Below are 27,011 nucleotides of genomic sequence, written 5' to 3'. Positions count from 1 at the left end.
ATTTTAAACATGCAAAATACAGTTCATGCATCTGCCATTTTGAAAAATCTCTCAGTTCATAGCAGATTAAACCAAATACATTTTGGCTATCGACTCTCAATAAATATTTCAAAATGCTTTATAGTGTAAAGATAAGAAATTTAGCAAAATTTCAACAAACCTGTATAAAAAACAGATACAGATAACATTTTATTTCAAGTTGACATGCTGTAATGTAAAGAGTTTGCTTATTTTTTTTTTCTGGATGTTTTTTCCTCATAAAAAGTTTCCAACAATACAACTGCCTAACAGATTGACGCCTTTGGGCTACACATGCAAAAAGAAAAAAAGAGAAAAGAAAAAAAGGAAAGGTTATTTTAGTTAAAAATCACCAGAACGTGCTATTCTTTTTTGTTTGTTTCATTTTTAGGTACAGTAGCTGTAGACAGTAGCATTTCTCTCTTATTTTGTTGTTTAATTCTGTAAAAGAGTGCAGGCAGGTTCATGGAGCTAGTGTCCTGGAAGACTCGTACTCTGACACACATTTTGGTTTTATCCCTTTGCCATTGTAATAGTCCACGACTTGGTTTGGAACTTCGGCCAAAACACTTTTTGCTAGAGCAGCTGGGGAGGCCTGCAGGAAATGGTAGAAAACACAAACGTTAAAGCTATCTCTGTGCTAGAAGTGCCATGGGTTTTAGAGACATTGGAGCCACGAGATCAAGGTAAGAATTATGGTACAGAAGCAGCACCAGGAAACTAATTTTGTAGGTCAGGCGGGGCCTGTACACAAGGCCACCTAGAAGTACGCTAAAGCCAGAAGTACTCTGCATGTTTCCAGATCCATTTGGACTCTTCTAAGCTCAGGGCTGGGGCAACTGCTGTCCCACTGTGCTCAGAGAGCACCATATCACGATGAAAAGCTCTGCAAAGATTACATTCACCAGTACTCACTGAGGGCCTCTGCAGAACTTCACACTGAACTTCACACTGAGGCCTTCATCACTACTGTGATCTTCTGGTGCGGGTATGGTGTTTTAATGGCTGGGAAAGTTTTTAATTCAAATATATATATATTTTTTTTCATTGGAATTAAATCACTGTCATGAAGAGGTTGAATTCCCAGGCTTTGTGGAGGCTTTAAAGCTCTTCCTGCAACATTCAAACAGTGGGTATCACCCAGAGACAATTCCTATGAGAACTGACATCCCTGAGATGTAGAGCCAGATGTAGGAGCTACGCCCTATATTTTCTATTGGCTATGGCAGTTGCTGCCTCACACCCTGACAGGGCTTCAGTGGAGTCTGTGGACGTTCTGTGGGCAACCATTAACCTGCACGTGCTACAGAGATTTTCTTCAGACACTATATCCACCACGGATAGAACTGTGGTCCTGTTGCCCAAAGAAAACCAGAAGCACCCTCCTGCCCTGTGGTTTGGATTTGCTGTTTCTAAGTCTTTGGATCAAAGCTGACTCCAGATCCTGTGAGTCAGCCCACCTGACTCTGTTCCCTCTGAGCCCACCTTAAAAATGCAGAAAAAAATGCCTGAACTTCAGTATGAGAGATTGAAACTGCTGTACTTCTCTCCAGGCACTGCAGCTCAGCTGATGCAGGGAACTCCTCAGCAGGTGGCCGGATCATATTCTTTTTCTGCACACCAAGCACTATTTCTCAAATTAATGAATGTGTCCCTCCTCCCTGTCTGCAGTACTTTCAGCTAGTATGCAAACCTGGCTTTTCACAAAGCACTGACTTATTGCCCTGCTCTCCTTCATGAGGTAGGATCCTCATTCTTTCAGTCTTACATTTAGGCTTTCATAGGATGTAAGTGGCTAATTATCCCCAGATATGCTAACCCAGGGGTGTAGAATGTCCATGGGCATTATAAATTCTACTATCAAATATTACAGTACTACAAATGCAACGCTAGCAAGAGTAGAAATAAAACTATTTTTGTCTTCTGTATTTTGGTATTTTGAGTCACTTATGTGATTAATTATGAATAACATGAACCAGTATTTCCACCATGAGACATTTTAACAAAAATATTTGAGTGGGCAAAGGTCTGGAACAGTTCAGCAGAAACAAACTGGCAAAGCAGAACCCATACCTTGTCTGACAGCATAGCAGCCGTTCCCAGATGTTTCAAGGCAACAGGACCTGTTTCTTTTACATGGTTGCCTTTGTGCCATCTTACTAGAAATACAACCCTATATAAAAGGTAAAATGGGGAGTGGGGGAAGCTGGTCCAGCACTACAAGCACAAGCCCTAGCAATCAGGCAACTCCCCTCTGCTCTGTGCCTAAAGATGTTGGGCAGGGACACTTGTGTGTGATTTCCTGCCAGTTCAGGCCACGTCTACATTAAGCACTGTTGTGTGGTGAAGCACTCTCTCTTCTAGATGGTGCAGAGCAGCACTTGTGTAAGTTAGAAACAGACCCAACAGCTTCCAAGCTAAAAATCAGCCCTGTTCAGCAGGGCTGTTTAAGTAACCTTCACTGGGCTCTTAACACGGATGTGACATGAATGTTCTGCTGTAACATTTTCACCACTGTTTAAATGCTATGCTTGAAGAGCAACCTAGCAAGAAACACCTCAGGATGAATAGTTCTGATCAGTTGGCTAATACACAATTAGATCAGTCAGCAGCAAGAGAATAATCCCCTCTGATAATAATTGGTATATATTACAAATGACTGCTGATTCCATTTTACAGCTTTAACATGCTAAATCTTTAATTACAATGTGTACTGCAAAACATTGGTCTTTGCAGTGGTGAAGAACCATGCTTTTCCCACTCATTTGTGACAGGTGTTATTAAGTTACAGTTGTTAGGCGTTGCAATCCAACACAACACAGAGTGCAAGACTGTCTACTTGATCCATCCAAGTTGTGCACGGTATATAGATCGCTCTTTTTAAATGCAGAAAAATCACCTCATAAAGTATCATTGTGAATGGATTAAGCTGGAGCTGCAATTACAGATTTGCCAGGAATCAATACAATTACAATTAATGCTTTACTGAAGTACTCCTGATACAGGACATCATGTAGGAGAAGATGAAACCCCAATAATAAAACTTTCTATCTCCGGTCTTCAGCCAATTAAACACCAAAGTGGGGGTATGAAGTTTTAAGATATGTGAATAACTGTAACTAGCTGAGTTAAATGTACGTATGAGTGCTGTGAAGGATCAGAGCCTTCCCTACAGTCAGACTTATCAAATAAGAGGGATTCCATCTGTAGGTTATTTTTAGAACTCCCTTCTCCCTCATTTTGATTTTCTCACGGAGGCAGCTTCTGGGCATGTTATTTTTCATATCTTTCAATAGATATGAGATTCTGAGTTGGAGGCTGACCTGAGAATTGAAGCAGTGAAAGAAATATTGTTTGGTTTGACTCAAAATGAGTTTTAGTTTGCTATTCCATCACAACAAAAACTAATTGCTCACAAATAGCATCCCATAACATCCCTCCTTCCGTCAATAGTACAGGCAATACAGATTCAGGCATAAATAAATACTTGACTTAGTGGAAAAATCTATAAACCTTATAAAACTTGATATGTGGTCTTTCTAATGAAAACTTTCATCTTCCCAGTCTTTTCTCTACTTAAGAGTTGAACACAAAAAGTAGCAAAACTAAACACGAGGTAAAAAAAATTGACAGAAACTGATAAAAGATATGTGATTTTTAATTAAATACATTCCAAATCTGTTAAATGCAATATGCAGATTTATGATAATTCTTGTATGTGATCAGAAGTGATCTAAAAACATCCCCCCAGTTTTGGGTTAAATCTCCATTTTTTTTTTCTGTAGGAAAAAAAAAAAACCCAACAAACAACCAAACAAATTGAAAACATCACAGCCATTTCTATTCTCAACAGTTATTCCTCTAGTTGATACAACAGTCATGGCCTTTTGGTCATGCTGAGGATAAGTAAGAAAGATAGCTGTGAGTGTCAGTTTGTCCAGGGAGATATTATCTAGGAAGTTTCCACCACAAAGAAATTCGAGCAGAAGTGGCTGTTGTTATGGGCACTCATCCATTACACTGACATTTGTTGAAATGCTGAAAGATCACAATAAACAGATTAAATATCAAGTTGTATAAGATATACTGACATTTGTGATACAGCAAATGCATTGTCTATCTCTAAATCTATATTACCCCGTTACTGAGATAAAGGGGGAGAAAAATATCTCTATTTAACGTGAGTGATGATTTTAAGATTGCTATCCTCTCCCAATACAGAGTTAGTTCATGTACAACAGCTCAAAATAAGACACACTTGTCATTTGACCAATGCTTGCAATTAAAACCACACACAGAATCACTCAAAAGTTAACACAAGGCACAAAATATTGAGTGCCCAAGCAGAACCGCCACTGTCAGCGTTAATCTATCCAATCAAGGATGATTTCAACTTTGTTATAAAGTCACAAAGCGGAACTAAATTTAACAAATGCAGCTGGATTTGCCTGTTCCTTGCAGAAACATTTTTCAGCTAATTGAAAGCAGGTCTAGCACCAGTCCATAAATAACTTGCCTCTTGACACTTTCACAGTAGACTGGTGCAGCACCACGCACTTGTGATTATCTGATGAAGGACAATTGTGAGCTATGAGCAGGTCGTGCTCGTACTTTGTTCCAGCAGATACTTAATAGGTGACTCAGCAGCACTGTCAACACAAAATGTATGTACCTACAATTTGGAGACAAACCTGCACCCTTGTAAGAAGGGTGTCTACAGCTATGATGAACATGGCAACAATTTATTTTGAAGAGAGAAAAAGGAACAATTCTTGAGAAAAATAAAATGAAGGTATTTTTGGGAGAAGCAAAAAGAAAAAAAATGTCCTGTGGTAACAAAAAGACAGAAAAACTAAAGAAATGTAAACCCGTATACAGACCAAAACCAACACAGAACTGGAAATCTTTGTGTGACAAATCCAGAACTAAGAGAGCAGCTTGGGAAAGGCTCTTTCACAATGAAAATGAAACAGGTACACTGCAGGGCAAAGGAATCTTCTAATCAAATACCAAGGATATTTTTTCTAGACTACCGTGAGGAAAAAAAACAAAACAAAAAAAAGCAGTAAGGAAAGACACATTTCAAAGAAGGAATGAGGGGAGGAAGGGGAGAGAAAGATTGAACAACAGAAGGAAAAAGAATGGAATCAGTATCACTGATGAACTGTGTCCATCCCATACCTCCATACAGAGGAAAAGGACTCTGAAAAAGCTGTCCTTTGGAGGAAAAGCTTCTGTGGGTGAACACTTGCCTCTACCCAGGTGCTGAAAACATCCCCAGGACAGATGCTGCAATGTCAGCAGGTGACTGAGGAGGAAAGTACATGGCCAAGGGATTACTTCAAATTTGGCAAGTCAGTGCTGAGTCTGTCACCTCTCCTCCTCCAGTGTGTCTCCTACACCTCATCAGGCTACATGGGAACATCTGGCCAAAGGCACAGAGAACTCTTAGTAACAGATCTTTCTTGGCTGTGTTCTTGTACAGAACTTGGGGATTGGCAGGCAACCAGAATGCTCTGGGTGGATAGTTCTGTCTTTCAGGATTTAGGGATCTGGATGTCAATAAGTAAGCAGCCTCCTGGGGGAAACTGATGAGTGCAAATTGGCAGTTTCATCTCTCTGTGGAAATGAAGGGACAATATACATATATGGGAATGCAGTACAGTAGCCCCAGTGGAACACATGAAAAGAGAATGGAAAAGAGATATCAGAGAAAATAAGACAGGGAGAGAAACCAAATGAAAATCAGAGAGGAAGTGGACATAAGGACCGGCACTACAAGAAGCACAAAGATTTTCCCTCATTTCTTCTTTCCCAACTGATGAAGAACATTTCTGTATTTGTTTTTGTTTTCATTTCTGACACAATAATGCCACTGACTTACTATATAATTTATATACTGTATTTTCATCCAACATTAGGCGTAGCCCCAGGGACTGTTCACTATCTGTTTATACATTTACCCTTCAGCAGAATGGATGAAAAAGTCAGCTTACGTGTTTGAAGTTCCTAAATGGCACAAACTGGACAATGTCCCGAAGCACAGGCTCGCCCTTGGGAGACCTCAGGATCCCGTCATCGCCATCCAGCATCTGCATGTCACTAAAATCGGCGTTTCCCACCCCGACGATGATGACTGACATGGGAAGGTGAGAGGCATGGACAATGGCTTCCCTGGTGTCAGCCATGTCTGTGATGACGCCATCCGTTAGAATGAGAAGGATGAAATATTGCTGAAGTTGTTGAACAAGAAGTAAAAATCATTAGTTCATCTTTCAATGCCTTTTTTTTTTTGTATAAAACTTCCTTACAACTGTCAATCACAGACTTTTTCAAAAGAGAAAAAAGCCATTATAGTGACTCAAATATCAAACACATTTCCCATCCAAACCTTGTCAGCTGCTAATTTCACCTCTGCTGCAGCTTGGCTGTAGTTCACATCAGTTCCAGAACCTGGAGGGAGCTAAGGGACATACGGTGCATAAAAGGGGGGTTCTAGGGCAGAGAGAGTAGGACTTTGGCTGGGAAGTCTGGAAGAGTTCTGGTATCCTCACCAGCCTTATTTTCCATCTGCTGCACAGTCACTTCTGCCGACAGTTTCTGATTACTTTTTTCCCCTTGGGAACCAGTGGGAAGCAGAAAGGAATGGGGTACTGAAGCGTTATGAGCTTGTAGCAGAGGTGTCAGGGAGGTTATGACAGCACTTTGCGGAGGAGGTTTGCCAGCAGGCAAGTGGGATGGGTGCAGCCATCTGCAAACTGGAGGCTGACTCCACTGGTGCTTGTGGGAGAAGTACCCCACGGTGGCAGGTCTGCTGCATTCTGCAGAGCGATGATGTCCCTGAGAAGAGGCAGGGCACATGCAGAAAGGAAAATACCCATTTCAAACACTTCATATACAGCACTTAGGAGTGGTTTTCTCATTCTCTAAAGGAGAGCAGCAATTTTCTGTGCTTGTCATTTCTTTCCCAATAGTCAAAGGCACACTGGACTGGGATCAAATAGGCTATTACATCTTCACTTTGTAATGGGAAAAGGCAGCTCTCACGTGGGTTCTTTATGAACAGCTAGGCAGCTGGAGCCATTTAACAAATGTGCATTAATAGGAGAAATTAACAGGTCATAGAATTTGGTCACTCTGCACGAGCAGTACCAACAGAAAGCATCATTACAGTTTGTTTATATACAGCTATGTAAACTCACATAGAGTTCTGTTCATCACCTCCTGCCAAGAGTAAAACAAAATACACAGAGAGGTAACTTCATCTTGAAGAATCATGCTACAAATTAATTTGATTAAAAAAAAAAACAAAAAAACAGAAAGCAGGGAAACTTATGTTTAGAAAAATGAAACAATTTATTAAATGTGACAAAACAGCTCAGAGACAGCACTGGGAACAGCATGAGCCCCCTCAAGATTAGCTTGGTATGGAAATATAAAAATATAGTAATTCACCATTGTAGGACTGAGACTGAATAGTATCAATGCACTGCAGATCGTAATGAAGTGGCAATCTTGAGCCCAGAGTCATGAACAGAAATGTTTGGGAAATTCTGCCTTAATGGGAAAGCTCCAAGACTGGCAATGGGATGCACGTCAGCATACACCTCTGTTCTGTTCCTACACATGATCATTTTTCTTGCTGCAGTATGTTACCTGTTACATTCCCGACTCCCACAGCACTGCTCTACACTTGTGGATGTTTCAAACCTACTCACTCACATACTTTCTCCCATTCTCTCACTCTCCCTTTCTCCCATTCTGCCTGGAAAGAAGGAAAAGAAGTAAGCCTAAAGCATTTTGAAGAGGTATGCTACACACTATGAATGTTCAAGTCTTACAGCCCAGTAAATTTGTCATGGTGTTTATATCAGATGCAGGCAAACAGACTTGTCTCCTGATTTCCAAAAGGCACATAGTACTACATGTCAACAAGAGTAAACTGAAAACTGTATTAACGTATCAGAGGAATGGTTGGGAAAAAAAAAACACAACACAACAACAACAGAACAGTGGGGCAAGAATTTCAAGTCATGGCTATCGAAGAGGTAAAGGCTGGGTACATTCCTCCACCTGCCATAGATTCAAAGCGACTCCTGTGAAGGCAGTTGATAATGTTGGTAAGGTGTTGTTAACATACACTGAAAGATTCTGTTGTGTTGGCCTAGAAGAAGGACAAGAAAAATGCCGAGCATCATACTCTTACCGAGGCTTCCTTGGTGTTGGTTTCCTCTGATGCTGATTTTGCCACCTTCTGGATGATGGGAGCAATGTTTGTTGGCCCATACAACTGCAGCTTTGGAAGGCAGCTCTGATAAGCCTCCACAACACCTTGTATTCCTGGCAGGAAAAGGTACACAAAAAGCAAACATTGAGCACACCACCAATACCATGTTTGCTTGAAGTGTAAATAAAAGGTATGTTCTTAAATGAGTAAAATCAAAATGTCACACAATTAGCAAGCACTAACATCTTGAGATAATTTCAAGCTGCCTCTAGCTGCCTTGAATCTAGTTTGTAAAAGATAATTCACTATACCATGCTATTTCCCAGCAGTGTTTAATGCCTATTTTCCAGGTATTAGCTTGCAATGCCATTGGTGTCATTATTCTCACTTCAAGGTGTAAGTGATTCTTGCTGATCACCAGCAAACGTTCATGCTAAAAGAGTAGGCACAAATTAAAGACTTTTCAACACTTAGCTTCCTCCTCCTCTTCAGGTAGATATTTATTTCTGTTTATGGTGGTAGTTACCAACAAACCTACCCTTTGCACTTATGATCTAGAGCTGTCAAGGAAGTCAAACATCTTTGCAAATACCTAACTCCCTTGTGCTAGGAAAACAGTTTTTCAGCATGAATTTGCATAATTACTCACAGGTTGAATTCAGCCATGACAAAAAACCTGTGAAATCGTGGAATAAATAGAAGGATGCTTTTCAGACTAAGAAAAATGAGCTTTAGTCAGTAAGTTTTGATGGAGAACTAGCTATTTATGGCTTTTTCATTTCAGGATATATAGCCAGACCATGGAGAACAGACTTCTGCTGACACACTTGACAGATCACAGTATGAGAACTGTAGCTTTCAATCATTGAGAAGAAGCATTTTTTGAAGTGACGCACGTTAGCCTCCACAGACAGGATCCCAGCTTACCAGACCTAAAGGATTAGAGGTCTGAAGTTGGAAAGAAAATGACAGATTAAAGAGCTGTGTAAAGGATGCTGAAGAATGAAATGGCTTCAGTAAGATCCTGAGCCAGATTCAGTTTGCACTGAGACTGGCTCACTTGTGAGATTTTACTCAGCCATGTTTACAGGATATTTGAGTGTGAATCCATTACTAACAAATCAAAAGGAGCTGCAATTACTTAACAGTGATACACCTGAACCTCCTATGATGCAATGGTAGACAGCACGGTCTTCTCTCTTTGTAGATATTTACAAACACATTCTTTCATTGCAGTGCTCACAGATAAAAGAAAACTCTCAAATTATAGCTATGATTGCATATGCAATACTTACATTTAAGCAATGTTAAGGTACAAATTATCCCTTGGTAATTCCAGTGACTAAACTGCATATTGCAAAATGGGTGCTTTGTTAACCCCCAATTTTAAACCCTCTAAGACTTCATTATATATACTTACAGGTCTTGCACAAAGGCCTCATAAATCTTCTCTATGATGCTGACAAGATATCATGTGTTTTTAATTTATGCAATAAAATAGTATGAGATAAAACTTATTCCCTGTGGTTCAAACAGATCTAGCGTGGTTCATGTCAGGAAGTTGCTTTCATCCTAGAAATAACCACGTTCTAGATATATATACTTTGTATGTAGGCTCAGTTCAGTGTCTTTCAGAAATAACTACTTTCCTCATTTATCCAAATCCAAAAGGATATGAGAATGGTTTACCTTGCGGCTTACTTTATTTGGACCCTTTCATTTTAGGCAGAGCCAATGGGGTAGCTTGTTTCACAATTCATCCCTTTACTTTTTAAATCTGAATCCACTTTCAGTAGCTCTAATAAAATACAGTGTAAGCATGTGCATGTATGTGTGTAGAAGACTGTATGTAAGTGCAGAAGCATTTATTCAAATCAGACACTGTCATTTTCTTCCTCAAACAATAAAGACTATAAGTACAAGATATAAGATCATATGTAAAGAAATAAATACTAAATATGACTGTAAACATATTACACTGTAAATATTATAAACTAAACAAAACTATAAATACAATTTTTTCAGAATAGAAACAGTAATAGGGGAAGAAATGTGTAAATATCCATGTTTTTTGTATTGCATTGATCTTCATATCAAATATTCTCAGTTTACAACTGAATAGACTGAAAATATGCATTTCTTTTGAATGTATACATATATCTGCAAATGAGTCCAAAGAGTTCTTGCAGCTTGTATTGGGCCTACTGCGCTAACCTTATCTGTACAGATACTAGGTGAGTTTGCTGGGGGCTACAAAATCCACTCCTGATTCTGATTTAAAATTTATCCCATGCTGAACTCTGTGCTGCTTCAGTTACTCTGGATTCAGTATTAGGGGTACTGAGTAATAGGTTGTCTGGGCACTGCCTACCTATGCTGCAGTTATAGGAGAGTGTGTAATGCACAGAGTCCATTATTTGCAGTGCCAGGTAGGGCTCTCTTCAACCCATATGTGAACTGTAAGGAAGGCTCTGCTGACCATAGGATGTCCCCATTTGTTATTGTGCAAGCACAAGCTTTTTCATTAGTCTTGATGGGATTTTACAGAATCATAGAATTGCTTGGGTTAGAAGGGACCCTAAAGACCATCCATTTCCAACTCCTTGTCCTGGGAAGGGACCCCTCCCACTAGGTTGCCCAAAGCCCCAACCAACCTTATCTTGAGCACTTGAGGGCTGGTGAAATCCACAGCTCTTCTGGGCAGCCTGGGCCAGTGCCTCACCACCCTGAGTGTAGAATTTCTTCCTTATATCTAATCTAAATCTCCTCTCTTTTTGTTTAAAGTCATTATCCTTTGTCCTATCACTATATACTCTTGAAAAATGTTCCTTCCCATCTTTCCTGTAGATCCTCTTTGGGCACTGGATGGCTGCTATAAGGTCTCCCAGAAGAAGACTTTCTCTCCTCCAGGCTGAGCTAGCCCAGCTCTCTCAGTCTGTCTCTAGCAGAAGTGCTCCAGCCATCTGAACCATCCTCATGGGCCTCCTCAGATCTATGACCTTACGGTGGAGCCTAGAGCTGAATGTAGTGCTGGAGTCTTATAAGAGCGGAGCAGAGGGGGAAAATGCCTTCCCTCACCTTGCTGGTCATACTGCTTTTGACGTAGCCCCAGATCCAGTCAGCTTCCTGGGCTGCAAGCATGAATTGCTGGCTCATGTTGAGCTTCTCATCCACCCACACTCCTAAGAGCTTCTCTTCAGGCCTGCCCTCAATCCATTCTCTACCCAGACAGTGTTTGTGATTGCTCCAACCCAGGTGTAGGGCCTTTCAGTTGGACTTAATGAGATTTGAATGAACCTGCCTCTCAAGCCTGTCCAGGTCCCCCTAGGGAGTGGTAGACTGAATCTCAGGAAAGATTTTCTCTCATGTAGAATTAGAAATACATTTTTCAGTCAGATAGGATATAAGGAATTTACTGGAATAAGAAACGTTTGATCCTTGAAGAAACGTTCCTCTGCTCATTAAAGAGATGACATTTTAACACAATCCCTATTCAATGTAAAGTGATGCTAAACCCTACTATGTGTCAGTAAAAGGTCACTACTTCCACAAAGAAAGGGATTTCATTCCTCAAGCAAAGCAGACACATACTCTTTATACTAGTTTCAGTCCTTGTTTCTTGGTTTAAAGCAAAATATTCTTCAGTACTTTTCCTGTTTTTTTTTTTTTTTTTTTTTTTTTAATGGCAAATACACTAAATATTACAAGGTAAAATAGCATGGCAAGTAACCATTTTATCTCCCTCCCACTCTTGGCCCAAAGAGTATCCTCTCTTTACACGATGGGCTGGTGTTACTGAAACCTGTGCCACCTAATGCAGTGTGGGCATCTACAAAAGTGAGAAAACATCACAGACCAACTGGCTGTAGGAACTCATCAAGCACTCATTACAGGCAGATGATAAGCAAGCTGCAGCAGATGATTAAACATGTTTTCTGGTCTATCTTGTTTTTTTTTTTTTTTGCTTTCATCCAGATGGATATTACTTTAAATGGTACACAGAAGAGCCTTTTATATCCTGTAGATGTGTATATGAACACTCTAAACTTTTCTCCCTGGCCTTCCTCCATGCTGTGACCAACTTGCTGCAGCTTCTTAGCTCTACACGTTTTAGGTGATAGTCTCAGCTGACTCTTATTCAAAGCACAAGTAACAACAGAACACATAACAAACAGTAAGTTACATAAAGCTTAGACAAAGTTTATTGAGCAGCTTCTTTGATTTTTTAATCTCCTCTCATTTTTACTACTGCCTTTTCTTTTCCACACATAGAATTAATAGTAAGTTCTCTAACTGTGGAAGGTTTGCCTGTCCAATCTCTGACCTGCTGTTGGCACTGTATAGGTGTGACAGTCTTTTCAAAAACTATAACACCACCCATTCAATGCACATAATTATATAACAATATTAGCATGATAAAAGTTGGACTCAACAGAGGCAGAAAAGGAAGTGGGGCATGTATTAAAATGGCCAATTACATTTCAAGCACCTGACCTACAGAGGCTGGAGTAGGCCAAAAATTCAAGTGCGTTGATGAATAAGGAATGCTTGCTGAACCAAAAAGAGAAGTCTTTCATTTAAGATGCATGAAATCTGAAAAATTTTAATGTATTTTTTTCAACAAACTACTGGCCCTCTCTTCTTTTCCTCACTTAATTCCCTGGCATCTTAATCCTCATCCTGAACATATTGTTCAGACCATGCCAGAAAGAAAGCCACTAGTAAGTCTGAGAAGGGTTGAAAGGAACAGCTATAAAATTTGAACGATAAGTGCATTTTGAAACACCTGTTCCAGTGGTTCAAAGGTAGCAAAGAATAAGGGAGAATAAAAACGTGTATTTCTGTCAGCAATAATCATCTGACCAAGACTTTCAAACGTGTGAGCCTAAGATTACTTGTTAGACTGTCTAGATATTTTTTCCTATTATCCTCACCTTTTACATAATGTGAGTATCATGGCAGGAGGTTCTACAGACAGCATCAGTCACCGCAGACCTCATTTAAAAATATATGATGTACAGCAAAATCTGCTACACTAATCTAGCCTCTGACTACTGAAGATTAGTGAACATTGCTAGAACACACCACTCACCTACGCTGCATTAAAAGAGCTGTCTGCTGCATTTGCTGGCAAGAGAGCATGCTTCCTTCTCTCACTTGTCCTCAGCTGCTGCTCTGACCCTGGTGCTGGATCTCACTAGGCTGCCTTGCAGCAGACTACTGTTGCTATAAGTATTGCCCAAAAACTGTCTGTAAACATGAGGGAGTCTGACTGTAGAGGTGCACAGCATGCCTTGCCTTTCATGTCCTGCCCCTCTAATGCTGCACAAACTATGTTGCTGTAGATCCGAAAGGAACAAAGAGAACATGGCTTTAGTTTTCAGCAACACTTAGCAATTCAGGGATGTGCAATGCTAAATGTCCAGCATTGTGTACGTTCAATGTGATCTATCTTTTAGGACATTAATGTATGGCACTTGCTAAAGTTCCTAAAGCTAAGCCTGAGGCCTTTTGATCTGTTGGGTTTCAGAGCTGTTTTCTTTAAGAAACACTTTGAAAAGCATTCAGGGAATACAATAAATAATAGAAGCAGATTTTATCGCAGCAGAAATACAGCAGTAACTCTGTCCTGATGTGTTACCTGCACATTCTGGGTTGTCTTCATTGAAATTGATTGCAAAATCATGAGAGACCTGCAGGGAAATAGAAAGAAGACAAAACGGTAGTTGGAAAAATTATTCAAAGAGAACTCACAATCAAACACCCTTTACATTCTATCTGCATTAAACCAGAGATCTTTCAAGCTTTCAGTGTTAAGTTTGAAATACAGCCCCCGCTGGAACTCCACGTGAAAACAAAGTACCACAACCAAAATCAAAGTTGTCAAGAACAACAATAAAAAACACACAAAAAAAAGAACACAAAATAAAAACACCTAAGCACAATAGAAATCACATCAATATGGCATCAGCCTTGGGCTACCAATGCCAGCCACAGAAGAGGGATGTGTTGCTGAGGTAGGATGTAAATGCAAGCTCTCATTAGTTCTGCATCACAGATCACAGAAGAGCTAAAGAAGGTCCTGTTACAGCACATGCTCAGTAGTCCCTTGGACCTGCTGTGAGATAGTAATGTCAGAAATGTAAGGAACCTAAGTCGGTTAAGAAATTAGAGTTGTTCGAGGAGAAATCAGTAAAAAAATAAGGAAAATGTTTCCCCTTAAATTCAGTAAATATATCTTCAAATATATCTATAACAAAATAGCACAGAGCTATTTTCTAAGAGAAATGACTGTGAATACAAAATTGTTGCTGATTTTCTAATAAAACAGTATATTGTTATCTTTAGTGGTTTGAGGAAATAATACAAGACTTCTGAATGCATAAATAATGCAAGACAACGTAAGTCTCAGTTTCCAGGCTTCCTATATGTCTGCCTATTAGAGATCAGCAACCACAGCACAAATGCATTGAGACTGAAACTCTCCTCAGATGCTCTTTTCTGGTTTTCTGGTTTGTTCTTGTCTGCTTTGCTCCCCAGATTCCTTCTTGCACCATTCCTTGATATCTGAGGCTCTCTTTCTCATGATCTCTTCAAATCTGAAGATCAGTCTCTTAATTCTTATGTTACCTTCAATTGTGTGGAATGAAACCCAACTTTTGTCTTGCAATACGTAACATATATCTGTATATACATTTGTTTGCAAAAAGTGCAGTTGGATGCCACTGTTTTATTTGATAGTTTAGATGACTTCCATTTATATGATAAAGATAGCACAGAAATTGGTCTGTGAATCGATGTACCCACTTCTTCCTGTGTTGTTTAATAGGATTCTTTAGATCCAGCTAACTTAAATCAGTCTAATCTTCCCCAGTGTGCAATATCAAATGTGTCAAACACTGTCGCTCTAGCTGGACCTAACTAGAAACTTTATCATCACTAAAATCTTTGTCCTGAACATAGCTCTTAAAGAGTACATAACAGAAGATGCACTAACAGAATTAAGCTTCATTAACAATGTCAGGAATTCATTCACAATCCTGCTACAGTTCTGTGTGAAAGTCACAATTCAACCACAAGTGAATTTGTTTACAAAGAAAGGTATCAAATATGTGGTTACGCAGAAGCTGATTGCAGCCACAGAGTTTCTCAAAGAGAAAAAAAATTTTCCTGTCATATGCTGGTCTTAGTCACCACAGTGATGTTCACCATTACTTATTAAAATGTTAAATAAAGTGAGACCTCTACCATAATGGGATAAAATTCAAGGACTGAAGCAAGAATTCACTGAAAACTCTTCAATCAGCTTAGCCCTAGCCAGGAATTTATTATGTCTACACCAAGCATCAGTGTTTCTTTCAAAGGGTTTTAAATGGACCAGTCAGGCTTATCGACCATGGAAGATAATGCAGAAAGTCACTGTGTATGCTCCACATTGAGAAGGCACAGGAGAGCAGAACTGTCAGATACGCTTCAGAGGTGCTCCAGAGCACTTCTGTCTGACTGCTCTTGTATGTCTCCCAGCATGATTTGCCCAGCTGGTATCTGCCAGTTTCATGACCAGCTGCAGGCCAAAGGTAATTGCAGCTGTCAAAAATGGCTATGTGAGTTTTCACTCACAGATTTTTCTTTTGCTCAATAGCCTTTCTTTTTCCTTTAAGCTTTCTGTACTTTATATTACCTGCATCCCAACAGCAAGAAGGGTGGTGATGCATGTATATGGTTTGGAGGCTTATCTTTCCAATACTCTGCCTCTTCAGAGATTTTATTTCTTTATTCCTAATACATTTGAGATTACAGCAAAAAGGAACGCCACAACTCTTTTCCAGAGCTATAAATATATTATTTAATTCACACTATGCAAGCATGGGCTAGATATTCCTGTTGCTATACAGTTTCAGGATCACACTATACAAACAATTTATCTGATTCATAGCTTTTGTACCCAGGCTATTATTTAGGAAAAACAGGCAACAGTCTGGGCCAATAAGAAAGTGTGCAAAGTGATCCAAGAAATAATACTGTCTGAGCAATGGCTGCTATTCTCCTAAAGCAAGTGGACTCCATACACTGTATACCCTCATTCACCAAGACCAGTGTTATAATTTACCCTAAAGGCAGGACAGGAAACACATATAGAATATAGAAGGATTTGGTTGTTTTCTGTTCTCTCCTAAAAAGATATCAGAATGTAAATGAGATATAAGAATTATGTGAAATAGAGAAGCTCACTGTGCAGCTCAGGGACGGTTCACAAACAGGAAATCATTACAACAGCAGGAGCACAGAGGCGATCAAGTACGACCAGCCTGGCACTACCATGCTGCACAGATCACCACTCAAAGCCTCCAACTAAGGAGCAGACTATGTATTAATCTGTACTCTCTACAGTACTCCAGATAAATTATTTAGCAGACACCTAGTAGATGGGGGATTATTAAAACACAGCTTTCCAGGAATTTCCTGTACCAGGAACAATTTTTTTTCTCAGGAAATTTCTTCAATGTTTTTAACAAGAAAAATATGTAGAGTAGCTCTAGATATCTGTAAGTACACCATCATGTCCAACAGCACTTCTGTGGATGCATCAACTAAATAAACAGTTTATAATACTTTTGCTGAGGCACATTATAGCACAGTTTGTTTTTACTGCTATGCAATGCTTCCATTGCCTGTACATATGCAAAGACAAGTGCATGGAAAGGCAGCTATCCATCAGTGTGATGGTGTCCATGAGATGGTATCTTGCAGGAGTCATAAACATACTTCCACATACGTAGAAGTTTAGTAGAAAAGTCATCCAGATCTAACATAGCAAGAAACTTATTTCCTTCACGTAAGATGTAATGAAATTCACTTTCATAAAGAAATTTTAAGATACCAAAAAAATTCCTACCTTGAAATCTAACAAATAATAAAACCATAAAAGTCGTAAGGCAAATTGCCTTGTATAAAGATTAGTCATCTTTTTTTTTTTTTTTTCCTGAGGTTGTTAAGCCTATTTAAATTTTCCTTCCCATCCCAAGGAGTTCAAACTTTCCAGAAACTTCTACGGTGATGATACTGGGACTACTTGACAAACAACCTGACAAATTCAGTCATGTTTAGGAACACTTTCTTATTCATTAGAACAGAGACAGTAAAAAATCTACAAGCAGATAGATGTGCACAAAAGCGTAAATGCTGAGAGGCACAATGTAGAACACTTATCTGTGAGTAAATTGAAAACTATTAATCCACTGCCAGTCCTTAAATTAAATATTGAATGCCTGCATATTTTACAAAATCTTAAGACACTAACAAATTTAAAGAACTATTGCTCAAAAGCTGTTATTTTCATTAATATGTTCATTAATCAAATAGTTTGGTAGCTGGACAGCTTGTCTCTGATGAAGACCACAGTGTAGAGATTTCTGCTTGGCAACACTTGCTCATTTCCCTTAGTACATAGTTTTTCAGCGTGTTGCTCATCTTTCATGCCTAAATTCGGGTACCATGGAGAAGGTGACAAATTCTCTTTCCGTTGGTCTGCTACACATCTTTATATTAATCTATCTTATATATTTTTTTTTATTTTAAGTTTTTACTTTTGTCCTTGGTCTCCTGGAAAACATGGAGCCCACAAAGAACACATAGCACTTTTCAAATACTTTTCCCATGCAGCAAACTAAACGAAGCTGGTTAGGGTAACACAGGGGCTGTAGTGTTTCTGTAACTGTAGTGAGGTTCTTTCTGGTGAATCTTCCCAGTATAAACAGTGAATGGAACTTCCATTAAAAGTGCAAAAGTAAGCAGATGTGTCTTAAAACAAACACTAAGTTGTTTATTGGTTATTCACCTAATAACCTTTTAGGATTGATATTGACAATCATTATTGACAATACACTTGTCATGGGATCTACAAAGTTCTAATATACACATACTACATTTCAACTCTAAGTTTTGTGACTATGAACGGTTTCTCAGCTGCTTTGAGTTCTGCCTGCTAAGAAGTTAGCATGTGTCATTCATCTTGCTTTCCTCCTCTTCACTGTGACCTTTTGCAGCACTGTCCATGTCCATATTATCAGCCACCTCTTCAGTTTACATCAAATTTCTCAGAAATAAAAATGATAAGTTAAAGACAACGCTGTGGAATAGCCTTCATGTTCTGCAACTTTTAAGTGTTAGAAACTCAGGTGGGGAATATTGCTCTTAAAGGTTTACTTAGGTCAAGGAGTAGGCCAATGTAATTGTCAGATTTTAGGGAATAAATATCATATTGCTGAATACTATGTAAAATATCTCTAGACCGATAAGGAATATTCTATATAGCATGTCTTGCTTCCTTCTCTACCACAGATTCCTTATACCACTAAGACACTGCTGTTTTTTCTACTAACAGTTGATGTGTTTCATTTGGAGCTGGAAGAAAGTATATATAAAATATGCTTTTAAAGCAGTTCACCCTGAGGAGATTGACGAGAAGCCTGCAAAGGTGGATGCTGTCACTGTTCTGAAGTGGTAATGTAAAGAGAAGTGTATTTTTCTATGGAGAATAATGCTTGTCATAGTAAACACTTCACTTTCTTTAATATATAAAAGGATGTGAGGAGCTGGAATCTCACATGAGATGAACAGGTGGATGCTGCCCTCCAGCATCCCTCCCAAGCTAATGGCCACAGCCCAAGAGAGTAAGAAACTGAGACACTGCTTTGACATGACATCACAAAATGGACACCTGTTTCTCATGAGATCTAGTGCATCCAAGAAATCTTGGCAAATAAATGTAGAGCTTAAGCCCACTCTGAAAGTGGTGGCCTTCAGCTGGTCCTAAATGTCACAGAGTACTCATTACCTTTAGTTTATGCTGAATAGTGAGTTACAGTCCCCATTTTCCTACTGCTTGTAACTGAGCATGATGTAAATTAGGTCTGAATCCTCTAAATCCACTTTGGAGACTGTTTTTATCAGGCTGCCTTTCTCTGGCCTTCCATCACAGTGTTATTGCCATGCATAGATTGGTCAGCTTTCATTTAGAGTTCTATGGAAGCTGCTTTGTTTTACAGTTCTTTTACTGCTGTATGGAGGCTCTCATGGTTACTTAGAAACTCGTGGCAGGGGGAGTCACTTCTTCCACAGGCCTAGCAACTTGTCATCTACTGGAAGAAATAAAAGATAGCAGCTGCTGGTGTGCAGAGACCAATGTGCAATATGCAGGTTAGATTATCTAATTAAGACTGGAGGCTCATGAGTAGGCACTCTAAATTAAAATGAAAAGCTGATTTAGCCACATAATGGGGACGAAATTTAGACTTTCTGATAATGATTCAATCTAGATTTGAAGATGTGATTTATCACTGTTCTGACAATGCTGTCCTTTAATAAAAATGTGCATGACTTATAATAATTTTGACCAAAAGTACCAAAAGAATATTTGAAGAGTCTGATATCCATGCTGCTACCATGATGTCTTTAGTATTACCATATTTTTGCAGGAAAAGAAGTTGCAGCGAACGAAGTGTGAGCGCTCGTATTTCTTCTTTCTTACTTCTAATTTTATCACTTTCTTCACTCTTTCCTATGCATCTTGGCTATATTCCATGTAAAACACTAATCATTGTTGGCTTTGAATTAAATTTATGATACCAGTGTAGACTAAGTAACTGACAGATTTTCAGGATTATTGGTCTTGATTTATTATTACATAGTTTGGAGGTGGACTCCTCACTCTCTCAGAAGGCATATCTTTCAATTTAGAAGTGCAGCCAAAGCCAAGCAGGGAATCTAGAAGTTTAAGGGTTACTGTTTATGTAAGAATGCAGATATTTGGATGGACTATGCAGAGTGTTACAAGGAGGGAGGGAACAGCAGCACAAAGGACTGCTAATTCCTAATCCAGTTCCAGTTGGATGTGCCCATGATAGACACCCAGTTAATTACTTGTCCCCATCTGTTGCACAGAAGGCCTAGTTCCCCTGCAGTGTGGTTCTTCTTTTCTTGAAAGTTTCATTAATTTAGGAAGTTGATGATGGAACATCTTTTCTTTGTCATTTTCTGTGACAGTTTTCCATGATGGAGACTAAAGACGTTATTCTGACCCTCACTTGTATCTCCAATACTTTTGGACTTGTTCACTCACACAAGTAATTCATAACCAAGGAGTTCTGTCATAAGTTTACCACTATGCTTTGTAATCTCTGCAAAATATGGAGATCTTGTTTTGTTCAATTTCCTGCTCTAAAAGGCAGTAATACACAGACTTTGTCAGGATAGATCATGTTATCAAACAAGACCCTTGTACGTGGATTTGGACAACTAAGTTTTCCAAGTCTCTCACTTTCTTAAGAGTATGTACCAAGAAGAGTATCCCAATACTAGTTCTGTCCAAGCATTAGATCAGTTGGTAATGGAGGTTGTGGGAATATTTGGTGACAAAGTACCTCTGAAATCACTTTCTAGCCAGACATGTGTCTTTCATCTGGCACTCAAAATGCTCTCACAAGTGAAGTGTTCCTTGAGTCTAAAAAATGAGCATGTTGCCATTATGCTCATATGACCTAACATGTCATTGTCACAATCTGTTTACTGTTAAGAAAGAAGCCGTGAATTTTACTCCACAGCTACCACCAACAAACCATTAAAATACTTCAACTGGAAGAGAAATATTGCTCTTCAAGCAGTCCTTCAGGCAAGTATGGCTTTCAGGAGCTGAAAGAATGGCAAGCACTCTCCCATGCAATGGTGGTCACCTCACAGCTCATGGAACATTCAGCCTCTTTCACACCACCAGGTTAGTACCTTTGTTTAGGACAATCACGATAGCACATGGCATTATCAGGAATGCTCAAGAGCGAGCCCAAGAGGGCAATCTTGTTATGATGTATAGATAAGCTCATTCAATGAGCACTGCCATACAATCTCAGCTAGAAATAAAAAAGTGCCAAATATTTCTGGCAAATCGATGGACATTTGAGAAGTAGACCTTGTGTTTTACTAATGTGTCTGATGGAAGAAGCTGCTAAACATTCTTATTTTCCAAAACACACCCTCTCCTTGTATGGCACTGATGGCTATCACCTGCTGCAGTTTGGAACAAATATGCAACAGATAAAGATGTTCTCTGTGCATATACCACATTTGAATCTGTATCAAAGTTCTAGAAACTGTCTGCTATCTCTGATTTTTGGAAACCACTAACAGTGGGGTTACTATTCAGGATCATGGCACAGCAAAACACTTTGTCAGGCAGAGTCCACTTTTCCACAACAGCAGTTTTTGCATTAGAAGCTAATGCTATCTAAACATATGCTGACAAACCTTAGAGACCCATTTGCAAGACACCTATCAAATTTGCTGTTCATTACTACAGAATTTCATGCACATATCAGATCTACAAGCTATGAGGACACATGTACATTTTTTTTCCTTCCGCTGATTCATGCTTTATAACACTAAATCTGTCTCCGCAAAGATTCCTTCCCACTCAGCTGGTGTTCACCTCCTTGGTGCAGCTACGGCTGAAAGAAACAACTCAGAGTTTGAGATTTGGAAATATTGGATGAAGTCTGCATCATCGCAAGTTTAGTTCTGCTTTTTTTGGCAGTAGTATCTGAGTTGCATAACCACTATTCTGCCTATTCTACCTCTGCATGTGCAACGTAGGATTTGAACTTCTGCCTATTCCTATTTAAGCCTTTTTCTGTTGGATGATCCTACTCTAACTCCACTTTTTTCACTCCACCAAGCTACGTATTTATGCTGCCCACGATTAGTTGCACTGTCCCTCTAGATCACTCTCATTTTGTTTTGTTCTGCTTTGTTTAAAAATACAACTTCTTTTTAGCATGAATGTGCTCTTCTCTTCTTGGTATTAAAGATGTCCAATAGAAAACAGAAATTTGCTACAGAGCAAAACATTTCTGGTCCGTTTTTTCAGGAAGATGCTCAGACTCTAAACAACAAAGTATAGGCACTAGGCCACTCATTAAATTCCATCTTACAAAAATAGGTTCTATCAAAGCAAGGCTCACAAAGCTTCAAAATATGCTTGTTGAGTGCTGTACAAACATTCAGTCCTCTTAGTAGTCTAACAATCATTAACAAAGTTTTGCTAATATCATTAAATATTTGGGGTATAATATACCTCCTTGAAGTTTAATTTTGATTTCTGGTTTCAGTGAGGTATTACTGGATGAGAAAACCACATGAAAGACAACACACAGCAGGAACTGCTTCCCCCCAGCTCTCAACCTGCACTTCTCCCCCTTCTCCCTTATTTTATGCCCTGTAAATAAAGGAAATGAGAAATTTCTCATGTTCACCTACTTTGTATTCTGGGGGTATCCTTGCTCCAAATCCAAAGGCTGGGAACATTTTGTCACTGGAAAAGAACAAAGAAAGGAAGAGTTCTCACAAAGAAATGCATTTTGCAACAATAAACATTTACTCCCCTGTAAGCATTCATCAAAAATGCAAAGCAGCACTGAAAATCCTTTTAGGTCAAGAGTGTTACATGGCAAAATGGTAAGCTATTAGAGAAAGAGGGCTTATGTTGACCAGATGGAGAAATGATATTGGACATTTTTCAGGTGAACATCTAGTATTCTTGGAAGTTAAAAGCACTTGGAGAATACCAAGGAATTGAGACACCTTGCACTTCTCCTGCAAGTGCAATTGTAGGTCCATATTACCTCTTCTTTTGCACTATCTGGCTGCAGTACGAGAGTGAGCTGTGTGACAGCCTGTGAAAGCAGAATGATTTCATATAAATGTGGACATGCTCCCCCAGCTCAGAAAATGAGTTTAGTGAAGAACTGACTCTGTAATTAAAAGTGTTTGCAAATGCAAATTCTTACAGTTGTCTATGTGTGAAACACACTTCCTAAAATATCAAAAATTCACCCCCAGAAATCTGATGGTTCTGTAAGGCTTTCCACCTGTATCATGTGTATCACTAGTAGTATCCCTAAACCATGAAATTATTTTAATTTGGATCTACTAACTGGTAACCTAACAAACGCTGTGGCATGGTGAATATGCTTTCAAACACTATGCTGAAGTTGTTCCACTCCAAACATATCTGTAGAGACAAAAATCCTGATTCAGAGGACCTGGAAGCTTCAGGGCTGTTAATACCCTTTCAGAAACACAGTAATGTCTCACACAGCCCACGTCCTGTCAAATTTCCCCTTCCCAGATGGCAATGTGGAAAACAACAAGCTGTAAGGAATGTCTCGTCCCTGAGTCAGCAAAGCACTCCATCACACACTTGAAGTTAACAATCCACCCAAACATATGCTTAACTCCAAACACATCCTGAAGCCCCACTGAAACCATGGAACTATACTCCATTGCTCTGATGAATCAAATCTCTCTTAAGTTTATCTGATTCTACATAAAGGGTTTCAGGGCCCTTGGAATAGTTGAATTTCTATCACCATTCTTGGCACTTTCCAAATATAATTTGCACTTTCCAAAATTCCCAGGAAGAGGCAGCAGGTTCAACTGACTTTGTGTAGTTCAAGACACTGCCACACCAAGTATCACGTGAGTAACACACATCCCAGGCATATGACAGGGAGCAACATCATTAAAGCTGCAAAGCTATTTCATCTGGCGTAGCCTGTGAGGAGCACTGTGACATTTCTGATACAAGCAAAGGATAAATGGGAGGGTTTAAAAGGAAGGAGAAATAACACCACCCCCCACCCCCACAAAGAGTTATTAGCTGCCACCCTGAGATGGGGAAATATTCACCAGATCACTGAGAAATAAGAAACAGTAATTATTGCCATCTGATGGCTTAGCTCTCACAATTGTTGTTCTGCTAAGAAATTTAGTTGCCACATAAATCCTGGGAGCGCAGTCCTGTGTACCATATGTTACAATGTGTGATAATGGATCTTGGAAAGGAGGACTAACATCATTTGCATAGTAATGAAACATCTTTTTCCAAGAGATGTCAGAAACAAAGAAGCTGCTGACATTTGATGCTAACCACCTGCTGATAGCTTTCTCTTTGATTAAGCACTCCCGGAAGCAGGGAAGCCCTTATAAATAGATACAGATGGGAATTCAGCCTTGCACTTAGAGGGCAAGAAATAAGAGGGCATTAGAAAAGAGTCTGAGGGGACAAAAAAAACCCTTGTTTTTACATCATTTACTAAGCCATGGTTGGGTTAGAGAATCAAACCCTGTGGAGCTGCAATTTAATTGATTTTCAGTGAGAGCAAATTGAAGACTAAGAAGAGTTTTACTTAGAATGTGTGTCCATGTTCAGTACAGCAATCCAGAAAGCTATACTGGTAGCAATTACCCAGCTGGGAGATGCCTAAACTCTTATATTTCTACTGTAATGTGTCTTGAGAGTAAAAAAGCGTAGGGACTCTTGTATTGGCAGCTCCATCTTTTCAGTTCTGCAGCAATGCAGAGAGAGTGCTGAGCAGTACCTCCCTCAGCCTGGGTTCTCCTGGTTGGCACACTTTTCAAAAAGCTTAAGTACTTGACATGAAGATGCAAAAAGTATACCTGGTTATGTAAGGGCTATGACTAGTCATGCAGACACAGATGTACATGATTTCTGATGCATTTCCCTGTCAAAAAGACACCAAACATTGAGCAAATCTAGATTATAGCCTGAAGGTAAAATCAGGGATAGAGTTCACATTCACTGCTCATATTGTTAAATATAAATTAATGCACGTAGAAAGAATTGTTAGGGCTAAAAGACTTCAGCCTTCCAAACAGAAATGTAACCACTTGAAGTCCCTAAGTAACACCTTAAGTATAACATAATGTACAGCATATAATGACTTCTGATAATACCATGCGTTATCCTTCTGGAATAACGTACAGCTTCAGTCACTTATCCTTCAAGCTATCTAGGTGAACCAGAGGAGGCACAATGACAAATCAATACCTTAATAGGGGCACACAGGAGAGAGATCTCAGTGAGCTGTACTGCACACACAGGAGAAGAAAATAACAAAGGAGATAGTAAGGTTTTGTAAATCAGTAAGTGATACAGATAATGATATCTTCTTCTGCTTCACCAGGAAGCTTAGTGTTACTGGAAGGTAAGAACTCTCTTTCAAAAATGAGATAAAATAATGAACATTTGAAAAATCGTGTCTCATTAACCACAGGTGCTCTCTGACCTACAGTATCATATCTAGAGTTCAGCTTTATTATGAGGATTTGCTTTTCCTAGTAACAAGGAGAAGAATTCAGCTGAATTCTTTCACTAGACAATATTATTTTAAAATCAGACATTAGAGAGTCTTTTGCAACTTCCTCCTAAGGTGCTGGCCCAGGTGATGTTGGAAATAAGAGCTGGGTGTTCATCAGTGTTGCTGGGAATCTGATCTGTTAATTAAATAGAGTAAATGTAGGGGGAGAAATGCCCTAAGTCTTTATATATGCCATTTATTTATTCTGAAAAATGAACTTCTAGCTAGCAACAGTAGCTTGGGAATCGTCTTATTGGTATTCATGGATGCCCTTTGGTCTATAGTTATACATGTGCTTAGCTTTATGCTCTTGAAGTTAATACAGCAAGTATTGTGCTCCGAGGAGACCTTATAGCAGTCTTCAGTACCTAAAGGGGGCCTACACAAAAGCTGGGGAGGGACTATTTGTATGGGTGTGTAGCTACAGGATGAGGGGAAATGTCTTTAAATTAGAAGAAGGTAGATTTAGGCTAGACTTTAGGAATAAATTCTTTACTGTGAGGGTGGTGAGACACTGAAATGGGTTGCCCAGAGAGGCCAAAAAAAAAGAAAAAAAGAAAAAAGGAAAGAAAGAAAAAAAAAGAAACACGAGAAATAAAACAGCGACACGCTAAAAAAATCATTTTTTGGTTTAAAGTGGCCAAGAATCTTAAATTTAAAGCTCTTTGAAATTTTTGCAAGGAACAGATTTGATTAGGGTCTCTGGGTATACAGCTGACACTTGTAATTTTGGTTTTGGATTAGATCAGAATTACCAGGAAGATATTTTTTAAGCACTATGTAGAGCAGAGCAAAACCAATTAATGTGTCTTTTATTTCCATTTCCAGTCTTAAAAGAATAAACCATAAAACTTATCCTCCCTATATACTTTTCCTGTGATAAAATCAAATATTTTAAATTTCCAAAACCATAGGTTTGTGTATGTTCCATATCTAATTAACAAAAGTGTGCATGTGAGGAGGGGGTATGACAGGGGAAGGAAAGGGGAAGAAATGAGAGAGGGGAGGATAAGGAAAAAGGAATAAACAGAAATGCCACAAACAAAATAGAGCCATCTCTAAACTCAATTAAAATTGTAATCTTTCATGTTCAAGGAATGAACTGTAAGAAAATGAGATGAATTGTTTCTTTTCTAAAGCATATGAATGAATCATGTTACTGAGTGTATTATTCAGTACTTAGGAGGGTTTGATGCCAGTAGACTCTGAATCATGACAGCTTCCAGGGATTAGCAGGAATTCCAAAGAAAATACGGAAATCATTTGAAATATTTAAACATTTTCAGTTCCTGCTTTGCAAGCAGAGCTTTGTAAATAAAGGACACGATCTGTATGATCGCATAAGGCAAAAAAACCCAACAATTTCTTTAAGAAGGGACAGGAGCCCATCCACTTCATGAGCAGTCTTGTGCAGTCACCTGCACTACTGCAGGACAAGTTGCAACAGAACTGGCTGGGGTCCAGCTTGCCCTGCTCTGCCAGAGCCAGAATGTCTGCAGGACTTCAGCTGCACTGATTTCCTCCCTAGAAACTGTGTTCTCCAAGGGACTGCTACG

General features: G+C 39.2%; 1 protein-coding gene across 1 annotated transcript in view; it reads right to left on the bottom strand.

Annotated features, from left to right (window-relative positions):
• Window positions 1–27,011, bottom strand: part of CPNE4 (copine 4) — a 211,832-nt gene continuing 184,821 nt past the window's right edge. Inside the window, exons 12-16 of the mRNA XM_065752112.1 lie at window positions 22,553–22,607; window positions 13,887–13,938; window positions 8,225–8,358; window positions 6,015–6,251; window positions 1–613 (exon numbers count right to left, since the gene is read on the bottom strand). Of these exons, the coding sequence (XP_065608184.1) occupies window positions 482–613; window positions 6,015–6,251; window positions 8,225–8,358; window positions 13,887–13,938; window positions 22,553–22,607 (610 nt within the window). The 3' untranslated portion in view covers window positions 1–481. The remainder of the gene's footprint in view (window positions 614–6,014; window positions 6,252–8,224; window positions 8,359–13,886; window positions 13,939–22,552; window positions 22,608–27,011) is intronic.

Source organism: Cyrtonyx montezumae, unplaced genomic scaffold, assembly GCF_038088225.1.
Source record: "Cyrtonyx montezumae isolate F1298 unplaced genomic scaffold, pur_monq_1.0 scaffold_8, whole genome shotgun sequence".
In the NCBI taxonomy this organism is placed as follows: Eukaryota; Metazoa; Chordata; class Aves; order Galliformes; family Odontophoridae; genus Cyrtonyx; species Cyrtonyx montezumae.
Note: the sequence above shows the minus strand (reverse complement) of the source record. Positions and strands in the feature narration are given on the sequence as shown.